This window comes from Alternaria conjuncta (assembly GCF_024043145.1).
Source record: "Alternaria conjuncta strain BMP 0040 chromosome Unknown scaffold_1, whole genome shotgun sequence".
Lineage (NCBI taxonomy): Eukaryota > Fungi > Ascomycota > Dothideomycetes > Pleosporales > Pleosporaceae > Alternaria > Alternaria conjuncta.
The window spans coordinates 284,556-302,385 of record NW_026250090.1 but is presented as its reverse complement, the minus strand read 5'-3'; the positions used below and the strand labels follow the sequence as shown (position 1 = coordinate 302,385).

The 17,830-nt window shown below is 53.5% G+C and overlaps 6 protein-coding genes across 6 annotated transcripts; 1 reads left to right on the top strand and 5 right to left on the bottom strand.

The window, feature by feature from the left end:
- Positions 1–1,218: 1,218 nt before the first annotated feature.
- Positions 1,219–1,632, bottom strand: J4E85_000103 (uncharacterized protein; the record flags this gene model as incomplete). The annotated part of the gene is given in 2 exon segments (XM_051464397.1): positions 1,219–1,318; positions 1,331–1,632. 2 exon segments carry the CDS (start codon positions 1,630–1,632, stop codon positions 1,219–1,221), a joined length of 402 nt encoding a protein of 133 aa, XP_051330918.1.
- Positions 1,633–2,672: 1,040 nt separating this feature from the next.
- Positions 2,673–4,935, bottom strand: J4E85_000102 (uncharacterized protein; the record flags this gene model as incomplete). The annotated part of the gene is made up of 4 exons (XM_051464396.1): positions 2,673–3,825; positions 3,876–4,040; positions 4,090–4,502; positions 4,558–4,935. 4 exons carry the CDS (start codon positions 4,933–4,935, stop codon positions 2,673–2,675), a joined length of 2,109 nt encoding a protein of 702 aa, XP_051330917.1.
- Positions 4,936–6,111: 1,176 nt separating this feature from the next.
- Positions 6,112–8,045, bottom strand: J4E85_000101 (uncharacterized protein; the record flags this gene model as incomplete). Its single annotated transcript, XM_051464395.1, has 2 exons — positions 6,112–7,856; positions 7,934–8,045. 2 exons carry the CDS (start codon positions 8,043–8,045, stop codon positions 6,112–6,114), a joined length of 1,857 nt encoding a protein of 618 aa, XP_051330916.1.
- A 1,212-nt stretch (positions 8,046–9,257) lies between these two features.
- Positions 9,258–11,111, top strand: J4E85_000100 (uncharacterized protein; the record flags this gene model as incomplete). Its single annotated transcript, XM_051464394.1, has 4 exons — positions 9,258–9,438; positions 9,484–9,538; positions 9,974–10,713; positions 10,771–11,111. The coding sequence occupies 4 exons, from the start codon at positions 9,258–9,260 to the stop codon at positions 11,109–11,111; spliced, it is 1,317 nt and encodes a 438-aa protein (XP_051330915.1).
- Positions 11,112–11,295: 184 nt separating this feature from the next.
- On the bottom strand, positions 11,296–12,945 carry J4E85_000099 (uncharacterized protein; the record flags this gene model as incomplete). The annotated part of the gene is made up of 2 exons (XM_051464393.1): positions 11,296–12,234; positions 12,292–12,945. 2 exons carry the CDS (start codon positions 12,943–12,945, stop codon positions 11,296–11,298), a joined length of 1,593 nt encoding a protein of 530 aa, XP_051330914.1.
- A 257-nt stretch (positions 12,946–13,202) lies between these two features.
- On the bottom strand, positions 13,203–17,303 carry J4E85_000098 (uncharacterized protein; the record flags this gene model as incomplete). The annotated part of the gene is made up of 1 exon (XM_051464392.1): positions 13,203–17,303. The coding sequence occupies one exon, from the start codon at positions 17,301–17,303 to the stop codon at positions 13,203–13,205; it is 4,101 nt and encodes a 1,366-aa protein (XP_051330913.1).
- Between the last annotated feature and the right edge of the window lie 527 nt (positions 17,304–17,830).

Sequence of the window (17,830 nt, the reverse complement as noted above, 5' to 3'; positions counted from 1 at the left end):
AATAACTCACCGGAATTCGCGACGCCATACACACGATTGGCTGGTGATCCTCGTGACCTGAGGCCACTTGCAAATCGCTTTCGTTCTCGTATGAGATCTCGGTAATGCTAATTCTGTCCATGTATAGGCATGGTTCTGCAACAGTGCGATAGAGAAATTTCGTTAGCTTACCAAAGGTCTAGCGATTTCTATTCGACTTGTGTTCATATAAAAGCCTTCACATCCCTCCTCTCATGTCCTTTTCCTCTCACCATATAGCAGTAACTTCCAGTCTCAACACAAGTCAATCAAGTCTTAGGAGAAACAACCCCACGCAAATGTACGAACAGCTTCCCCTTTACTTATTACAACTGGCTAATGGAAAATAGTTTCAAAACGATACCACTCTCGTACTACTTGCCTAACCTGTTTCCCTACTAATACTAACTAAGACCTCCAGGCCCTTACCAAAGATGCGTTTCCTCCTCTCCGTCGCCGCCGCCGTGGCCCTCTTGGCCACTTCCACGGCCGCTCACAGCGGCAAAGACAGGATCGTTTGGCACGAACGCCCGGTCAAGGAGCAGCATGGCTGCATAGTGACCTGCAAGAAGTCCTCCGATAAGCCATCGGAGTTCCTCAGGACACAGTGCGCCGTCTGCATGGACAGGATCCGGAACACCGTGTGCGCTGATTGCGCAGCAGCATACCGGGATGGAGTCCCGTTCGACAAGTCCGTGGACCGCTGTTACCGATGCCGCCATGTATCGGATTATGACTCTTCCTCCGAGTTTGACGAGCCTTGGGACAAGGATGGCGGATTCTTTTGGCCCGGCCCCGAGGGCCCCGAGGACTGGAAGTTCCCACACTAGAGCAGTTTGAGATGCTTAGGAGGATTCATGAAGGGGATGGATGACTATCACGCGCAGTGGTTTGCGAACGGTGGATGAAGACTTTTCCACTGATGGGTATGGGTCACGGCTAGCACAGTACCGTAAAGCCAAATCAAGTTGTTTCGGTACAATAGTGAGCCTTATTGAGTGATTTACTTGTGAAGAAACAGAAGAACACCTGGAAGAAATCTGCTCCTCATCGCAACGACCACTTCTACAGCATCTTCCCAGAAGGGCACACCCCTCTTGATGCACTTGGGAGAGTAATGCGACCGATGCTCTTACACCTTCGGGCACGAGACGCTGAGCGACGCGAACAACTCACTAGTGCACATCTTGTTATACGGCGTCATACTGCTGCCTCTGCAATTACTACCACTATGAATCGTAGTCGTGCAATGCCTACAACAACGAGACCACACGTCAGTTCACCTCCCTTGAAGCAGAACCTGAGAACGTACCCGATATCAGACTCGTACCACGCGAAGATCGATCCAACATTCTGATACGGAATGCATCTGTCCTCGCCGGGAAGTACGTAGATGTTCCAAGCAGGACCGTTGTTCTGATCGCAATTGAGGTTGCTGAAGATCCAAATCTTGGCAAGGTTCTTGGGCAGGTTGCCGGATAGTGCGTCGCGGCCTAGCTCGGCTGTTCCTGCATCTAGTGCAGGCAGTGCTTCTGTAAGTTGTGTGGGTGCTGGATTGGCCGTAAATGTGGCTGCCAGAGCGCCGAGGCTGAAGAGGAGGGGAGAGAAGTACATGATGGCTCTCTTGCAATATGAGGACTCAAGTAACGACGTTCTGAGACCGCTTTGATAGGTGCTCCTGGCCAAAGTCGAGGCTACGTACTATATACGCGTAGCTTACCATGTCTCTAGTGCCAGCCCCAGCGGCCAAGGTCCTTCGAGACATGTGTGAGATGCTGGCAACGCTCATCGTGTGTATAGGGAACGTTTCAAGTCGATAGTCTTGCGATCGTGAAAGCCCTGCTGGTGCTGATCGATGTCATGACGCCTTTCTGCTTCCGCGCATCGTGAGCGCCACATCCTCCTACATTTCGTATAGCCCTCTTCCACATGGAACGCGAGCACTCTATCTAAAACTGATCGTAAACACATTTGGCCTCGCAGGCAATAGCTCTTGAGTGTGTATGTCTCACAGTGTCATTTCGTGGTCGTAGATGTCAGGTTCGCTAGCAGGTCTCGGAGTCCGAAGAACAGTGACAGTTAGCGGGGCTAGGGCGTCTAGTGACAACTAGGAAGTACGGTTTGCTGAGAGCGTACAATTGGTTCGGGTGTAATTGTATGCGGGTTGAGAAGCTGAGAAAAGCTGGCGTACACAGTTCGTGAGCGGTGTCAGGCAACTAACAGCCGGCATGGTGTCACCAAGATTAATAAGCTAGCCCAACTAGAATCCAAATTCCCATATTGACAGCACATGTGTCATCTGTAACGGGTGATACGTTCAGTACAATCTGGTTGCTTGCAGGATATTAGCCGAAAGATGCGATGAAGTTTAGATCCTTGGGGGAGGCTCAACTACCGGGATGTGCAAAGTCAGGCAAACTTGACGGGTAAATCACTCATCTATACGAAGAATTTTTAACATGAGGATGATATTTTGATTGCTCATCCTCTGTACTCATAGTATACATTATCTTGTAATATACATTATATACTAACTATGTAGGGAAATGAAAGACTTATGGGTTAGGCTAATGTGATGGTGACGTATGAAAGCGAGTGGTGCGTAAAGAGCGTTGCGACATCCAGTATGTGGGCCTACCCGTGCCACGGTAAACTCATGGGAGTACGATCTGTACAGTCCGGGCGATGCTAGGAACTCCCTCCTTCGACATGACAAAGACGTAGTAGGCACCTGGGATGAGAATGCCACTGTCGTCGGGTAGTGTAGCAGTGTAACTGCATCCATCACCCTTGACGTTGGTCAAAGGCACGCGGCGCTGATCGGTGTTGACAGAGTGTGTGACGCTGCCGAAGCGGACCAAGGCGAACTTGAGGCCTGGTGTAGACGTCTCAACTTGGATGGTCAGTTTGCCCCCAACCTTGACGCTCTCCGCGCTCAAAGAGCTGATGACTGGTCGGGTTGCGGGGGTACCGTCGTTGTTGAAGAGATATGGTGGGGAAAAGATCTGGCCATCGGCATGGTCGACGAGTTTGTTGCAGTTGGCGGAGCTGCGGCCAACTCCCTGCGCGACGTAGCAGAGACCACCGCCACCGGAGAAAACGCGTCCATCGGCTAGCAGGATGCTGACTGAGTGATAGTTGCGGGGGACAGCTTGTGGTGCTAGAGTCTTCCAAGATTTGGTGGCTGGGTCGAACAATTCTGGGTAGAGAGCTCCATCCGTATCGGTGAAGACCAATGAGCGTTTCTGACCACCGCTTACGAGAACTTTTCCGTCAGGCAGAACGACCGCGTTGGAGAAACCGCGAGGGTATGCCATGTCCGCGACTCGCTCAACCTTGGCAGGGGTGTTCGGCTCGCCGATTGTAGTGATGTGGGCCCGAGCGTTGGCGTCTGCGTTGGTGTAGTCAGGCGCGCCGCCAGCACTCAAGATCTTGCCAGCAGTGGCATCGTACATGACGAAGATTCCACACATCGCATCATCAATGGGGTCACGAATACCAGCAGCGACTTGCGATCCAGTTCCCTTGGTACCGTACCAGTTCATGGCCTTGCTTGGACCGGCCTGGAAAACGGAGGCGTTCTTCCAACCAAACAACCATGCATGGTTGTCTTCACGCCAGATGCCTTCATGGTCGGTCGTGAGCATAGCCTTCATCTTCGCGTTTGGCAGTGCCGTCCAGGCGTTGGTGGCAGGGTCGTACACTTCGCCGTCTTTACCCTTGCGTGGACCAGAGTATGCACCTCCGATGGTGAAAACGCGGTTGTCGGATGTCGTCGTGGATGATTGGTAGCCGCGAGCCATTTTCCTAAGTATCATTAGTATGAAGTTCATATCATTGAGCTAGAAAAGACTAACATGTCGGGTGCACGAGTGAATCCGTTTGATGCTGGATCATAAAGACTGGCCGCGGAAGCGTCAGATCCTCCTTGGATCAGAAGCTTTCCGTCCTGAAGACTGCTCATTGCGGGACAGAACATGTCGTGATGAGTGTTGCTCACTGTACGAGCTGAAACAGCTCCACTGAGAGAATGTTAGCGTGCGTTGATGATACTGGACCACTATGACTTACGTGTTGAAGTTGTAGTCCGCAAATTGAGTGCGTCCACCAGCACCTCCGAAAGCATCAGCGCCCCAACTCGAGAATACGAGAAGACGTTCCGAGACAGGGTATTCCGGGACGACATATGCAGCAACCGGGATGACGGGCAGGCGGATAAGATCTGACCATTCACCATCCTTCGCAGGCGCAGGCGCTACATTGAGACGCATTACATCGAAGCGTTTGTCGGTTGACCAGATCAAAGTGTTACTGCGCGAGTCGGCTTTGATGTGGCAAGCCTTCTTGGCAGAGTCGTAGACAGCGGCGGTACATGTGGCCCAGTTGGCGCAAAGGTAGGCACAGGTATCAAATGTGTTCACGCCTTGCCATACCTTCTCGCTTGGTCCGCGGATGTCGGTGCCAGGGCAGATGCTGTATTGTTTCTAGGGGTGCAATGTTAATGTCCGCGTGTCTCGAGCTACTGGGGAGCAGACTTACTCTGTTTCTGTGATACGTCCATTCGCCAGCAGGGCAGCGAGCGATGTTCACTTGCTCTGCTTGGATGACCTGGAAGCGATCGTTGGCAACCCAGTTCAGGCCGGTAAGATCCTTGAAGTGGCAATCTTTGGTCTTGGTATCAAACACTGCCTTGAAGCAGTCCATACTCTTGTCGCAGAGTTTTGCACATGCTGTAACCGAAGCAACGCGTTTGATCGATGTCGTAGGTCCTGTAAGGTCGGTACCGGGGCAAACTCGATATCTGATGCCTTCCGCTCCAGTAAAGATATCGTCGTTGCCAGGGCAAGCATTAAGAGCGTTGGTGAATTGTAAAAGAGTGGCTGCCGAAAGCACGGCGAAAAGAGTGCGGACCTGCATCTTGGATGTGAAATCAGACAACTGGCCTGAGGCAGGAATCGGAGGACTGGCGTCAACTATCTATATACCCGTCCCAGCCACGATCCCATAACGGTGACCCGCATAGGAGTTTGCAAAAATGGATACCGTTGAAACGAACGAGGGGATTGTAGACCTAGCATCGAACAGGATAGCGTACTGCCAAGATGGGAACCGTTCGTGAGTAGCTACCCTGTATATGCACACCTATATATCGTATTTTAGTATCTTCGATAGCGCTAATGGCACCAGATCCGGACCTAACAGGGGGTTCATGTCAACGGTAGCGGGCCGGGAGACCCAGGCAGGTTAGCGATGATGCCACTATCGGTATGCTCGGTGTTCCTGGAGTCATGCTGTTGACTGCGCCTCAAGCAAAAGATCGAATGGATCTCGGCTCCTGGGTCGTGATGTGGAGTGTCGCATTGTTGTAATGAGTTGTTATGCTGATGCGATGACCCCAGTTCCCACATTTTCATGGGGACATGTGCCTTTTCCTCTGACAAAGTGCGATACCTGACAGTATTTCATACATCCTGAACGGCCTGCTGAAGGATTGCGGCGGTGATTCTACACGCGCCAGCTGGCAATTATCGATTCCTTGTCAGGCTGCTTGAAACGCCAAGGCCAACGCTCCACCCCACCCCTGTGCCCATCAGGGAGACGTTATCTACAAAAAAAGAACTTCATGTGAATAACCACCGTCAAAACTCCGCCCCTGTTCCCAGCGCATGGGAATTGCAGGAACAGCTCTATCGGAGGTATCGTGGCGGATCCACACGATTTAAAGCCGGCTTAATAATGTACTCTAAATTTCAGTAACGCAAACCATTGTAGCTGCGATGCATGACGTTGAAAGGTCAAAAGTGACGACTGCCGGCACAACGGCCGGAGTGCAGAAGGCGATTGGGGTATCCTGGTGTGAATGCGGCTAGGCCAGCCGAGACGATGGCAGCGCTTGGACTGGACTTTTGACTCGGAACTCAAAGGGAGGCTCGGTGAATCTGTCGTGACAGCTGAGACACCTTGGTTCTCACTGCTCGAGTCAGTCTATTGATGCAAAGAGCAGCCCGTCTTGGCGATGGCTTCTATGGGCACGATCACGTGTCGTATGAGGTACTCATCGAACAAGAGGATCTATGCGTGAACACAGTAGGTTCACCAGCCTTGACCGGGCATTCCAGCCCAAGCCGGCATTGGCCAATTCCATGGATTGCCATTGTAGTTCATCGAAGCTTGTTCCATGGGGAAAGCTACACAGCCCAGATTCATGCCACTGCCACGGGTAACGCTCGATTGGGAGCCGAGACTGTCCAAACTAATGAGCTCGGACGTTTGTGGATCATCAAGACCTGGCGTCTGGAATTGCGACTCTGCCGCTAGTTTGTCCCTTAGGGCCATCTTTTGTCTGATTTGCGTCACGATAGCTGGTGGATCCGATTGTTCGGACGTTATTGCTTCACGTGCCGACCAAGCTTGTAGAACAAGCCCCCCAAAGAGTGTGAAGAAAGGGTTGTTGGGCTTGGTCTCCACCGGGCTGTCCTTTTTCTCGAAGTCCATCAACCGAGCGGCGCAGTTCTCGCTCATTGCCTGCCACCATCGATCTGCGAGTTGGCCTAGTGGGCGTATTTTCAACTCTTGGGCGAGATGAATATAGGCAGGGAACGGGAAGTGCATGTAGACAACCCAGCGGAAATTTGCTATGAGGGGTGAGGTCATGAGCAGCGTATCGCACTCAAGCATACGGTGCGCAAATCCAAGACCAACGTTGCGCTGCTCCTCACTTCCTTGCGCAAGTCCCTTCGAGTTGTTTGATAGGTATTGTGCAAATCCGATCTTTGCGAGTGACGCGCGCGCCATCCACATGGTTAGAAAGTGCAGCGGGTTTTGAGCATCGCAACGCGTAAGATACTTTTGCTCTATCGTTGACTCAAAAGCGGCAAGCTCGTCAAGCCCTGAATAGGAGGCGTCAAATGCCTTCTTGGAGAAGGACTTCAGGGCCGGATTGATGAAGTCCAAATGAGATGGGCTTTGACGAATGAACTCGCCAATCTGGCTACGGATGACTGGAAATAAGGCTTCGGAAACGACCTCAGACTCAACAGGAGGGGTCTTGGTCTCGACTCGTAAGTTGAAATCGTTGACGTTGAGCGGGGCTTTGCAATCCCATGTCGGGATTAACGTAGTGGACTTGCTCTCGGTCATTTCAGACATCCTGTTGTCAAAGAGTGAGAGAGACCACCATAGTCTTCTGCGCAATTCGGCCTCTAGCACGCAATGTCTGGAATTGGCAGATTCGGCATCAATACCCATTCGCTGAGCAATGCGAACAGCAGCCCCTAGCATCGAAGACAATGACCGTGGGTCTGTGTCTGGTTTGAGTGAGACCAGGTAGAGATGAACGGCTGTCAAGCATTCTCGATCGTTAGACTTCAAGAAGTTACAATTCAGCAGCGCCTCCCTTGCACCCAACTGGTAAGATCTGATCAGGTCCGGCTTGGGCCTACCAAACCATGATTGACACTGCTCCTGGTTGAGGCTGAAAATAGCCATGCAATAGATGGAGAACATTAGAGCCTCCAAATTTGGATCGATATGTGAGATGTCGCTAGCGGCATCGATGATGCGTGGCTGGAGGGTAGGCGTATGGGTGAGCTTCAATAATGGGTCGACATTCTCAAGGTACAGTTGCCAAAGCTTGAACACCTGGCTTTGTGGGGGATGGAGAACTGATAGGTCGACGGCCGTACTACGCGAGCAGAACAAGAGATCTTCGTTACGGTATAGTTTTTGCGCATAGAGGTTGTCCCAGGCTTGCACAATCTGCGCTTGCTGTAATGCGTGTTGCGAAGAGCCGCTGTTCTCGGAATCGTCGTCGCTGCCGTCGTCATCAGCATCGTATGCTAATCGGTGTAAGGCAAGCCAAAAACTCCTAGTACAGTTAGTAGTGTCTTTTTCAAGTGCTACAGTTTCTGCGTACTTGGGTTGGGTGTTGTCGGTATCTGATATGGTGGACGATTGAGCTCTGGAAATCTCCTGACCACGACTGGCGTTACTTTCGTGGGGCCCTGTGGATAAGTTCGAAGATGCATGTAAGGGTTGGAAGGCAATGCCGTTCGTTTTCAAGAGGTCTTCGTAGTGGCGAAGACGCTCAAGCAGCTCCCGTTCGGCAAATCTGCGACGTCGTTGCCGTGGTTGCGTCGCTGCGGGAATGCATTGCACACCCGCCTTCTTGCAGTTTGAGCAAGGAAAAGCCCGGTCACATTTGACCTTTCTTTGCGCGCATAGCACGCACGAAAGCACGCGCTGGGACTTGCTTGCATGCGCTAATGGAGACAGTGCATCAGCACTGAGTTCAGGCGTGGGTATATCAGACGACATGTCAAGGGAACGAGCTCTCTTCCGTGACAGCGGTATTGATCAGGTATGCGAGCGCGGAGTGGAAAAGGCCACCACAGAGCAGGTGGCGAGGCAGGCGCTAACCAGGCAGCCAGGCAACCAGACGCGAGGCGCTCGCCTGGCTCTGCTTATCCCCGGATTGACTGCAACGAAAGAGCATTGTGGCTTCATGTGAGAAATATGGGTCCTTGCGACGAAGAGGGCGGTTCGCAGGAAAGCAGGCAGGCAGGCCGGCGCAGGAGGGTGCCCAGGCTCGATACCACCACCACGACGCGTGAGGCTTACGTAAACCGCACTTCCCGCTTCAGTCGCGTTCGTCAACCACAGCCACTCCTTTCTCTTGTTTCAGCAGTGACGGATGGCATCCGTCCCAACATCTCCGCAATCTTCGCGTTTATTCACGCTTACTACCTCCGATGTCTGAACTTGAGGTTCGATCCGTAAGGGCGTGATGACGCGCACCGACGCCTGAGTAAGGTGCGGCCAGCCTCTCGGACAGATCTAATCCCCGAGCCCATCACGTGATCTCTCTCACATCGAACACCGGGCAACTCTGGGCATTCAGGACATTGAATCGTCTCAACACATCAAATCGACAGTATGCGTTCGGAGAAACTCTGGTATTCCCGACCCGTCCTGGATCACTATTACTCTGCAACAGGTCGAAGTTCGCTTCCAATGTTTGCGTGGACCGCTTCCATGTCGGACATTTCTACTCCCCGAACGGGATTGTATTGCAAAACATCGTTCGGGACGTTGCACATACCGAATGTACATATATATAACAGCCAAGCTTCTCTCGACAGTGTTCTAGTGTATCCAATCTCAAGTTTCTCTTTGAACTCCACTGCGCTCATTCCGAAGTTTACGCCATGACTACACCAGCTCAAGTTGGGACTACAACAATGGCCAAACCCGCTAGTTTGCACGAAGAGCTTGAAAAGGATGCCTCACCTTCAGCCTCTGGAGGTCACGAGTACGCAGATTCCGAGGAGAACTATAAGCCCAAAACACTCAAGTTTTGGCTCGTCATCATCTCGATCTATCTGGCCTTCTTCCTTGTTGCTCTCGACCGCATGATCATTGGTATGTGAAGTTGCTCCGTCTTCAGTCCTTACTGACACTGTTTAGCTACTGCTATACCGGCAATCACAAATACATACGGCACTATCGCGGATATAGGCTGGTATGGTAGTGGCTATATGCTCACGTGCGCAATCTTCAATCCACTCTTCGGCAAAATATACCAGCTTTACGATACCAAATCGACGTTTTTGGTGTCCGTTTTCCTGTTCGAAGTTGGCAGTGCATTGTGTGGGGCCGCACCTACTTCTGTTGTTCGTAAGTAATCCACCAAATCGCGAGATGATGCACTCGCTGACCCTCATTGAAGTCATCGTCGGTCGCGCAATCGCTGGTATCGGAGCAGCTGGACTTCAATGTGGTGCGGTCATGATCATTGTACCTCTCGTGCCATTGCGAAGGCGACCTATCTTCACTTCTTTTCTCGGTCTCGCATTTGGGGTGTCATCTGTATTGGGGCCCTTCGTTGGAGGCACATTTACTGACAATCCGTAAGTCTCCAGGCTTTCTTCATGGGTCACGGTTAACACGCGAATAGGACCTTGACCTGGAGATGGTGCTTCTACATAAACCTCCCCATCGGTGCCTTGACGTTCGCATGCATATTCTTCTTTCTGGATCTCCCTTCAACGCCTAAAGAGAAGCTGTCCATTCTCGCTCAGCTCAAGCGCCTCGACCCAATTGGTCTTCTCTTCTTCGTACCATCCATGGTATGCCTTATCCTTGCTCTTCAGTGGGGAGGTACGACCGATCCCTGGTCAGCACCGAAAATCATCGGCCTGCTCGTCACATTTGCAGTCACTTTCATCGCATTCCTGGCTGTGGAGTTTACGATGCCGGATACAGCCATGGCCCCGCCTCGGGTAATCTTGAACCGTTCGATGGGCGGTGCTATGCTATTCATCTTTCTCCTCGCCGGCGGTATGATGAACACTGTATACTACATCGCTATCTGGTTCCAGGCTGCCCAGGGCCAGTCTGCCATGCAGGCCGGTGTACGCACGATACCGTTGTGCACATCGCTTATTGTCGCCGGCATCATCACAGCAGTGATAACTCAGAAGATCGGTTACTATGTCCCTGCTATGCTCCTTTCGGCCGTTGTCGCATCAATCGCCAGTGGCCTCCTTTCTACACTTACGCCGGAGTCGAGCGCTGGCGAATGGATTGGCTATCAGATCTTCTACGGGTGCGGGCTTGGCTTTGGGGCTCAAACAGCGAACTTGGTGCCGCAGACTATCCTGCCGCGCTCAGATGTTTCCCTAGGCATGGCGATGAGTAAGTTCATCTGTAGGACCTTCATGTTGAACATACGCTGACTTCGCAAACTTGTAGTCTTCTTCCTAAATCAACAGGGTGGTGCTATCTTCCTCGCTGTTGGACAAAATCTTTTCTCGACTCAGCTCGTCAAGCAACTATCGGGTAACTCCAAACTCGATACTGAACTCATCATCAACACCGGTGCAACAGACCTCCGAAAAGTGGTATCGGCGAACGAGATCGATACGGTGGTGTCGGCGTACAGCTACTCAATAACTCGGACGTTCCTGCTAGCAGCAGCACTCAGCGCTTGCACCATCATTGGAGCGTTGATGGTGGAATGGAGGAGCATCAAGGAACGTGCGGGAAAGCCCGCAAAACATGCGTCGAAAGATGTAGAGAAAGAGGCTGCTTGAACTGAAGCACCCTACATTTGGAATACACGGCAATGAAGCGATCGACGGCGTTGGGAATAGAGGAATCGTAACTAGAAGAGAGTCTAATAGCATTATAGAACCTAATACACAATCGATCTTTGTACAAGGAGTTTTCGCAAATCCATTGACATATATCGACAAACCATAGCCTGGCTTCTGACGACTAATTGGCCAGGTTACTAACATCAGCGCTGCGCATCCTCTCCTTTGACACCACGAGCTCTTTCGGAAACCATTCCGATAATTTGCCACCCGGCCTCCCCGGAACTTCAGGCAGGTCTTCGTCTTCACTACCAGCAATCATGATACCAAGAGCAGCACCTGAAAGCCAAGCCCACACCATGCCCTCTCCCGAGAAGCCCGCCGCAATCCACTCCCCGCACCAGTCCTTGTCAGACGCCCCGCCTTTTCGTGCTTTGATATCCCGCCCCGTTAGCTTTGCATCCAAGCGACCGACGAATGGCATGTAATCGCCAGTCAAACCAATGATGCCAGACCACATCCGCTTCACCTCAGCACCAGCACCCCATTTGGGATGAAACACTGCCGGAAACACACCCGTGATGTGTGCGGCGGTCAATGGGTCGAGTTGAGGGCCATCGTCATATCGACCGACTTGATCGATGCCTTGCTTTAGCGACCGCACGAAGCCGCCTCCAAGCATCAGATCTCCTTTGGAACCACTGGTGGCTGGTGGACGTTGTGTGACGTAGTCGAAACCCTCGCCGTAGACTACACTCCATGAGCGCATGCCGTCAGCATATGGGAATGTATGTCCTGGTTGTTGTGCAGACATGTGGGCTCGTGCGCCAACAATTTTGCTGCGAAGACCTGGGACAAGATGGCTTGCGAAGCTGTTCGTGGCGTGGACTATGTGGCGGGCGAATATCGTTCCTCGGGTAGTTTGTACAGCGTATGGGAAGTCTTCAGGCGCCGTGTCTGGGATGCTGATTGACTCTACGGGAGTGTTTGTCTCGATAGAGAGTGTATCATCAAAATCGCTGAGAAGATTATTCCAGATAGATGCAACGAATCGGTACGCCCATATAGCGCCTGCTTGGTAGGACAAAGCGCCGACGACGCTGTTGTTGACACCGAATTTCTGTTTTCGTCAGCATCGGGGAGTTCCTTTGCTAGTCACCTCAGGGTGTCATCAAACCTTCTGTACCTCATCACCCTTCCATACCGCAATCTCAACCTCAGGCAACCATTTCTTCAACTCTTCAACATCCGCGACAGCTTTGGAGAAACTTTCGTCATCCAGAAAAAAGTCCATAGTCTCGACCTTCCGAGCTTCGGCAGACTCAAGGCCTTCGCTTTCGCATAACTCTGTCAAGTACTTGACGTGCAAGAGCTGGAAACGTGACAGGGCAGCAGCACGATCTTTGGGCAACAGCTTGCTGAATCGAGAAAAGCTTTCGTACACTGAAGGTTTGATGTGGCCGCCATTCCGAGCAGTCGCACCGCTGCACAGCTGTCGAGCCTCGAGGACCACCACTTTCTCATGAGTGCGGATATTGCGACGGCGTCGCTCGTGTAGTAGTGACCGCGCGACAGCAGCGCCAGCTATTCCGGAACCGATGATGACCACATCGACAGTTTCCGGCAGTTTGGACGAGCTTGCGTCGCATAGTGCAGGGTGTGGAGGGTCGCTGAGCCAGTAAGTTTCGGATGGCTTGGGGACCGGAAGACCCGGGGGTTGTGATGCACGCTTCAGAGCTTGATCGAACTCGGTTGACAAAGCTCTTAAGAGAGATACTGCTGCGATGAGAGCCTTGGCTGTGTTTCGCAGAATTGAGAGAACTCCGCCCATCTTGACCTAGATCTATTGACTGAGACAGCTGATTGCAGATTTGCTTGTTGTACGAGGATGGAGAGTCCCCTGTTGTGCATTTTCTTGGCAAAGTGGATGCCTAACACGATGTACGAAGTAAAAATACACCTCGCCTCTGCAAACAATGGTTTGGATGCTTGTAAATCTATCATTTCCATATCGTAAATGCCTATAATAACCACCCTAAACGCCAACCAATCCATGCATACCGAACCGCGTCTCTCTCCAAGCGTGCTCTAGCCGACCCATCGCCTAGCACTCTTGAACATGCGTGACCACGGGCCAAGTTCGCCCCATCCTTCTACATCTCGTGGGATATAGCTTCCGACCTCCTTCAAGATAGTGCGTTCGGGGTGCGGCATCATCGCCAATACCCGACCATCGGTACTCCTCACACCACTGATACCCATTGGACTGCCGTTCGGGTTGTATGGGTATGTCTCGGTTTGCTTTCCGTAGTTGTCGACGTAGCGGAACGACACAAGGTTTTCGTTGTATAGCGTCTGTGGGCTCGAGACCGAGGAAGCAGATTTGGAGAAGTGAGCGCGTCCCTCGCCGTGCGCGGTGACGATGGGAAATTTGGATCCAGCCATGCCGTGCAGGAAGACAGATGGCGGTGTGTTGGGTCCCTTGGGATCGAGCACCTCCACCATGCAGACACGCGCTTCGTATTGCTCAGACGCGTTACGCTCGAAGCTAGGCCATAGCTCCGCACCAGGGATCAACTCCTTCAACTTGCTCATGAACTGGCAACCATTGCAGACACCAAGGGCAAAAGTATCTGGGCGAGCGAAGAACGTCTGGAATTCCTTGCGTGTGTTGGGGTGCAAGAGGACAGACTTTGCCCACCCTTGGCCTGCGCCAAGCACGTCACCGTAGGAGAAACCACCGCACGCTGCTATACCCACAAAGCCAGCGAGCGATACACGCGAAGAGATGATGTCGGTCATGTGTACATCGATGGCAGTGAAACCGGCCTGGTGGAAAGCAAATGCCATCTCGGCTTGGCCATTCACACCTTCCTCGCGAAGAATGGCTACGCGGGGCTTGGCGGTAAAAGGTGACTTAAGGTTGGACATGAAGGGCAGAATGTTTTCGGCAGGCTTGAAGTTGAGGTTGTACGACAGGCCTGGGTCTTTGTCGTCGAGGATGTTCTTGAACTCGGCGTCGGCGCAAGCAGGGTTGTCACGGAGCTTTTGCATGCGGTACGAGGTCTCTGCCCAGCGCTGCTGGAGCTTCTGGCGTGTGCTGCGGTAGACATTCTGGGTGCCGACGTAGAAAGAGATGTCTTGTTTTGACGCCTCAGGCACGCGACCGATCTTCTTGATCATACCTGGAGGTGGCCCGCAGGTAGCGAAGCAGCGGTTGAAGGCAACTTCGTCCTTCTTCCTGATCTGGAAGACAGCTCCGAGCTCTTCGTTGAATAGCGTTTCCAGAACATCTTTGGGTTCGCTTGACGCTGCGATGCCGTCGAGCATGACCTCAATACCACATCGTCCGGCAAAGGCCATCTCAACGAGGGTTGTGAAAAGACCACCGTCAGACCTGTCGTGGTATGCAAGCACGATATCCGACTCATGGAGTTGTTCGATCGCGTCAAAGTAGTCCTTGATGATATCGGCGTCGTAAACATCGGGTGCTTCGTCGCCGATCTGTCCGAATGTTTGTGCTAGGGCAGAACCGCCCATGTGTTTCTTGCCCGCTGCTAGATCGACGAACATCAGGACGGTTTCACCGACATCCTCAACCCTCTCCAGGGCAGGTGTCCATGTTCGATCTGTGCGGTTGACAGGGGCAAATGCAGTGATGACAAGCGACATGGGTGCTGTGACTTCCTTGGCCTCGCCGTTGTCGGACCACTTCATCTTCATGCTCATCGAGTCCTTGCCGACGGGAATAGATATGCCAAGCTTAGGGCAGAGATCCATGCCGATAGCTTCGACGGCCTCGTACAAGGCTGCACCCTCTCCGGGATGACTGCTTGCAGACATCCAGTTGGCCGAGAGTCGGACTCTCGATAGCCTGTCGAAGAGGCTTGCTGCAGCAATGTTCATCAAAGACTCTGCGACTGCCATCCTGGCAGATGCGGCCGGCGAGATGAGCGCCAGGGTAGGCTTCTCGCCCATAGTCATAGCCTCGCCAGTCCTGACACCAGCCAGTAGCGATGTAGCTGTTACCGATACATCAGCTACTGGGACCTGCCATTTGCCAACCATCTGGTCACGGACAGTAAGGCCACCGACGGTGCGGTCTCCAATGGTGATCAAGAAGGACTTTGAGCCTACGGCTGGTAGGGTGAGAACTCGGTCTACGGCTTCGGCGATCAAGCCATCTTTGGGTGTGTCGGGAATGTACATTGACAAGCTGCTGTCAAAGGCGGGGAGCCTCAACTTGCGGCTCTCGACAATGCGGGACATCTTTGGTGGCTTTCCGAAAAGTGTGGCCATTGGAAGATCGATGGGTGTAGGGTTCTCCTTGGAGTCCCTGTCGTTCAACACTAGACGCTGCTCCTTGGTAGCCTTGCCGACGACGGAGTAACCGCATCGCTCACGGTGGCAGATACGCTTGAACAAGTCTAGTTGGTCAGGGCTGACCGCAAGCACATAACGCTCCTGGGCCTCGCAGCACCATATTTGCAGTGGGCTCATGCTCTTGTCAACATTGTCGATCTCGCGTAGCTCGAAGATGGCGCCGAGACCAGAGTCGTGAACAAGCTCGGGCAGTGCGTTGGACAGACCGCCAGCTCCGACGTCGTGAATGAAGAGGATGGGGTTCTTGTCGCCCATAGAGCGACACGCATCAATGACTTCCTGCGCGCGCCTCTGCACCTCGGGGTTGCCTCGCTGCACACTGGCAAAGTCAAGGTCGACCTTGCCTTCGCCAGACTGGATACTGGAAGCTGCGCCGCCACCAAGACCGATAAGCATGGCAGGTCCACCGATAACGAGAAGGTGCGAGCCAGCGGGTACAACGTCAGGGTCCTTGAGCGCATGCTGCGGCCTGACGGTGCCCACACCACCTGCCAGCATGATAGGCTTGTGGTAGCCCCGTAGCTCCGACTCCTTCTCGTTTGTAAAGACGCGCATGAGCATGGTGCGGAAGTAACCGGTGGTGCATGGGCGGCCGAACTCGTTGTTGAACTGGGCGCTGCCGATGGGGGCCTCGAGCATGATGTCCTGGCTGCTGGCGATGTGCGCAGGCTTTCCGACGTCCTTCAACTCCCATGGGCGTTCGAAGCCCTCGATGTTCAGGTCGGAGACGGTGAAGCCCGCCAGTCCAGCCTTTGGCTTGGATCCACGTCCGACGGCTCCCTCGTCACGGATCTCGCCGCCAGAGCCCGTGGCGGCTCCGGGGAAGGGCGATACCGCCGTCGGGTGGTTGTGCGTCTCGACCTTGCAGAGGATGTGTACCGTCTCTTTGGTGCCGTGCCACTCGCCCGTCAGGTCGTTGGGTGCCCAGAAGCTCGCCTCCTCGCCGTTCAAGACAGCAGCATTGTCGCTGTACGCGCTGACGACGTGCTTGGGGTTCTTCTGGTGGGTGTTGCGGATCATGCCGAACAGCGACATGGGCTTGCGCATGCCGTCAATGGTGAACTCGGCGTTGAACTGCTTGTGGCGGCAGTGCTCCGAGTTGACCTGGGCGAACATGAACAGCTCGACGTCGACTGGGCCCCTTTTGAGTTCTTGTGTGTATGCCTCTACGAGGTACTCAATCTCCGACTTGTCCATGGCCAGGCCCAGTTCGCGGTTGGCGTGGTCGAGGGCGGCATGGGCGCTGTTGTACTCGTCGAACTTGATGGTCGTGGCCTGCGCAGGCTCGCCCTGGCCGAAGATGGCATCGAGGTTCGGGGCGGTGCGGCTGATGGTCTGCGTCATGCGGTCGTAGAGATGGTCGCGGTTGGGGATCTCGTCGGCTTCGAGGGCGCGATCGAAGGTGGCGGCGATGACCATGCCGCGCTCGATACGCTTGACTGCGCCTTCGAGCGTGCAGGTGCGCGCGATCATGGAGGCGAGAGAGCTCCATGGCGATATCGTGCCGGCGCGTGGGCAGACGTAGAAGAGGACCGTCTTGTCGTCGCGAGGCTCGCCGCCGCGGTTGACAGCGTCGAGGAGGACCTGGGCGAGACGGTCATCGCTGCTGGGGTATTCGCCGTAGTGCAGGATCTGCTGCAGTGTCTTCAATTCATCGTCGCCGAGTTGCTTGAGGGGGTTGACAAAGTGCACCCACAGCGAGCGCACCTCCGTCGCGCCAATGGCCTGGGCGAGGCGCTGCAGGCGGAAGTCGGAGAAGGCGGACGAGCCCGGCAGGATGAGATAGGGGTCCTCGTTAGACGCCATCGTGTGTGACGCCGAGTCGCTTTCTGGGAATCGTAATCGCGGGTGTCCGAAGACCAGAGCGATCGCGGGCGCGTTCACATGGCGGGGGAGGGGGAACTTTTAGAAAAAAAATCGGCGCGCGTCACTGCCGCCGAATCCTTGCTCTTTTCCGCGCCCCGACTTTCTTCATGCGGGCCAACCTCCAAGTTCAGATCCCAATACAACAAAGCCATTAAGCGATTCGCGATAGAAGCGTCAATGTTTCGGGTCGGTAAGCTGGTGAAAAGGCAATATCGCGTCTGAACCACCTCTGCTCAACCAAGGCCGCCTCCGCCTCCGCCTCAGCATCTGCAGATCCAACGCGACCATTGAGATTTCCTACTTACCCTGACTATACTGTGCGACTATAGTTCCTGACTTGCGCTGCATCTTCTTCGCTCAGGATGCGCCGTAGGACATACTAGGTTTGAGGGCGATTGCACTGATTATCGATATAGCCCGACATCGCAATGGTGTGCTATCCGGATGAGAAGAACGTACCTAAATAT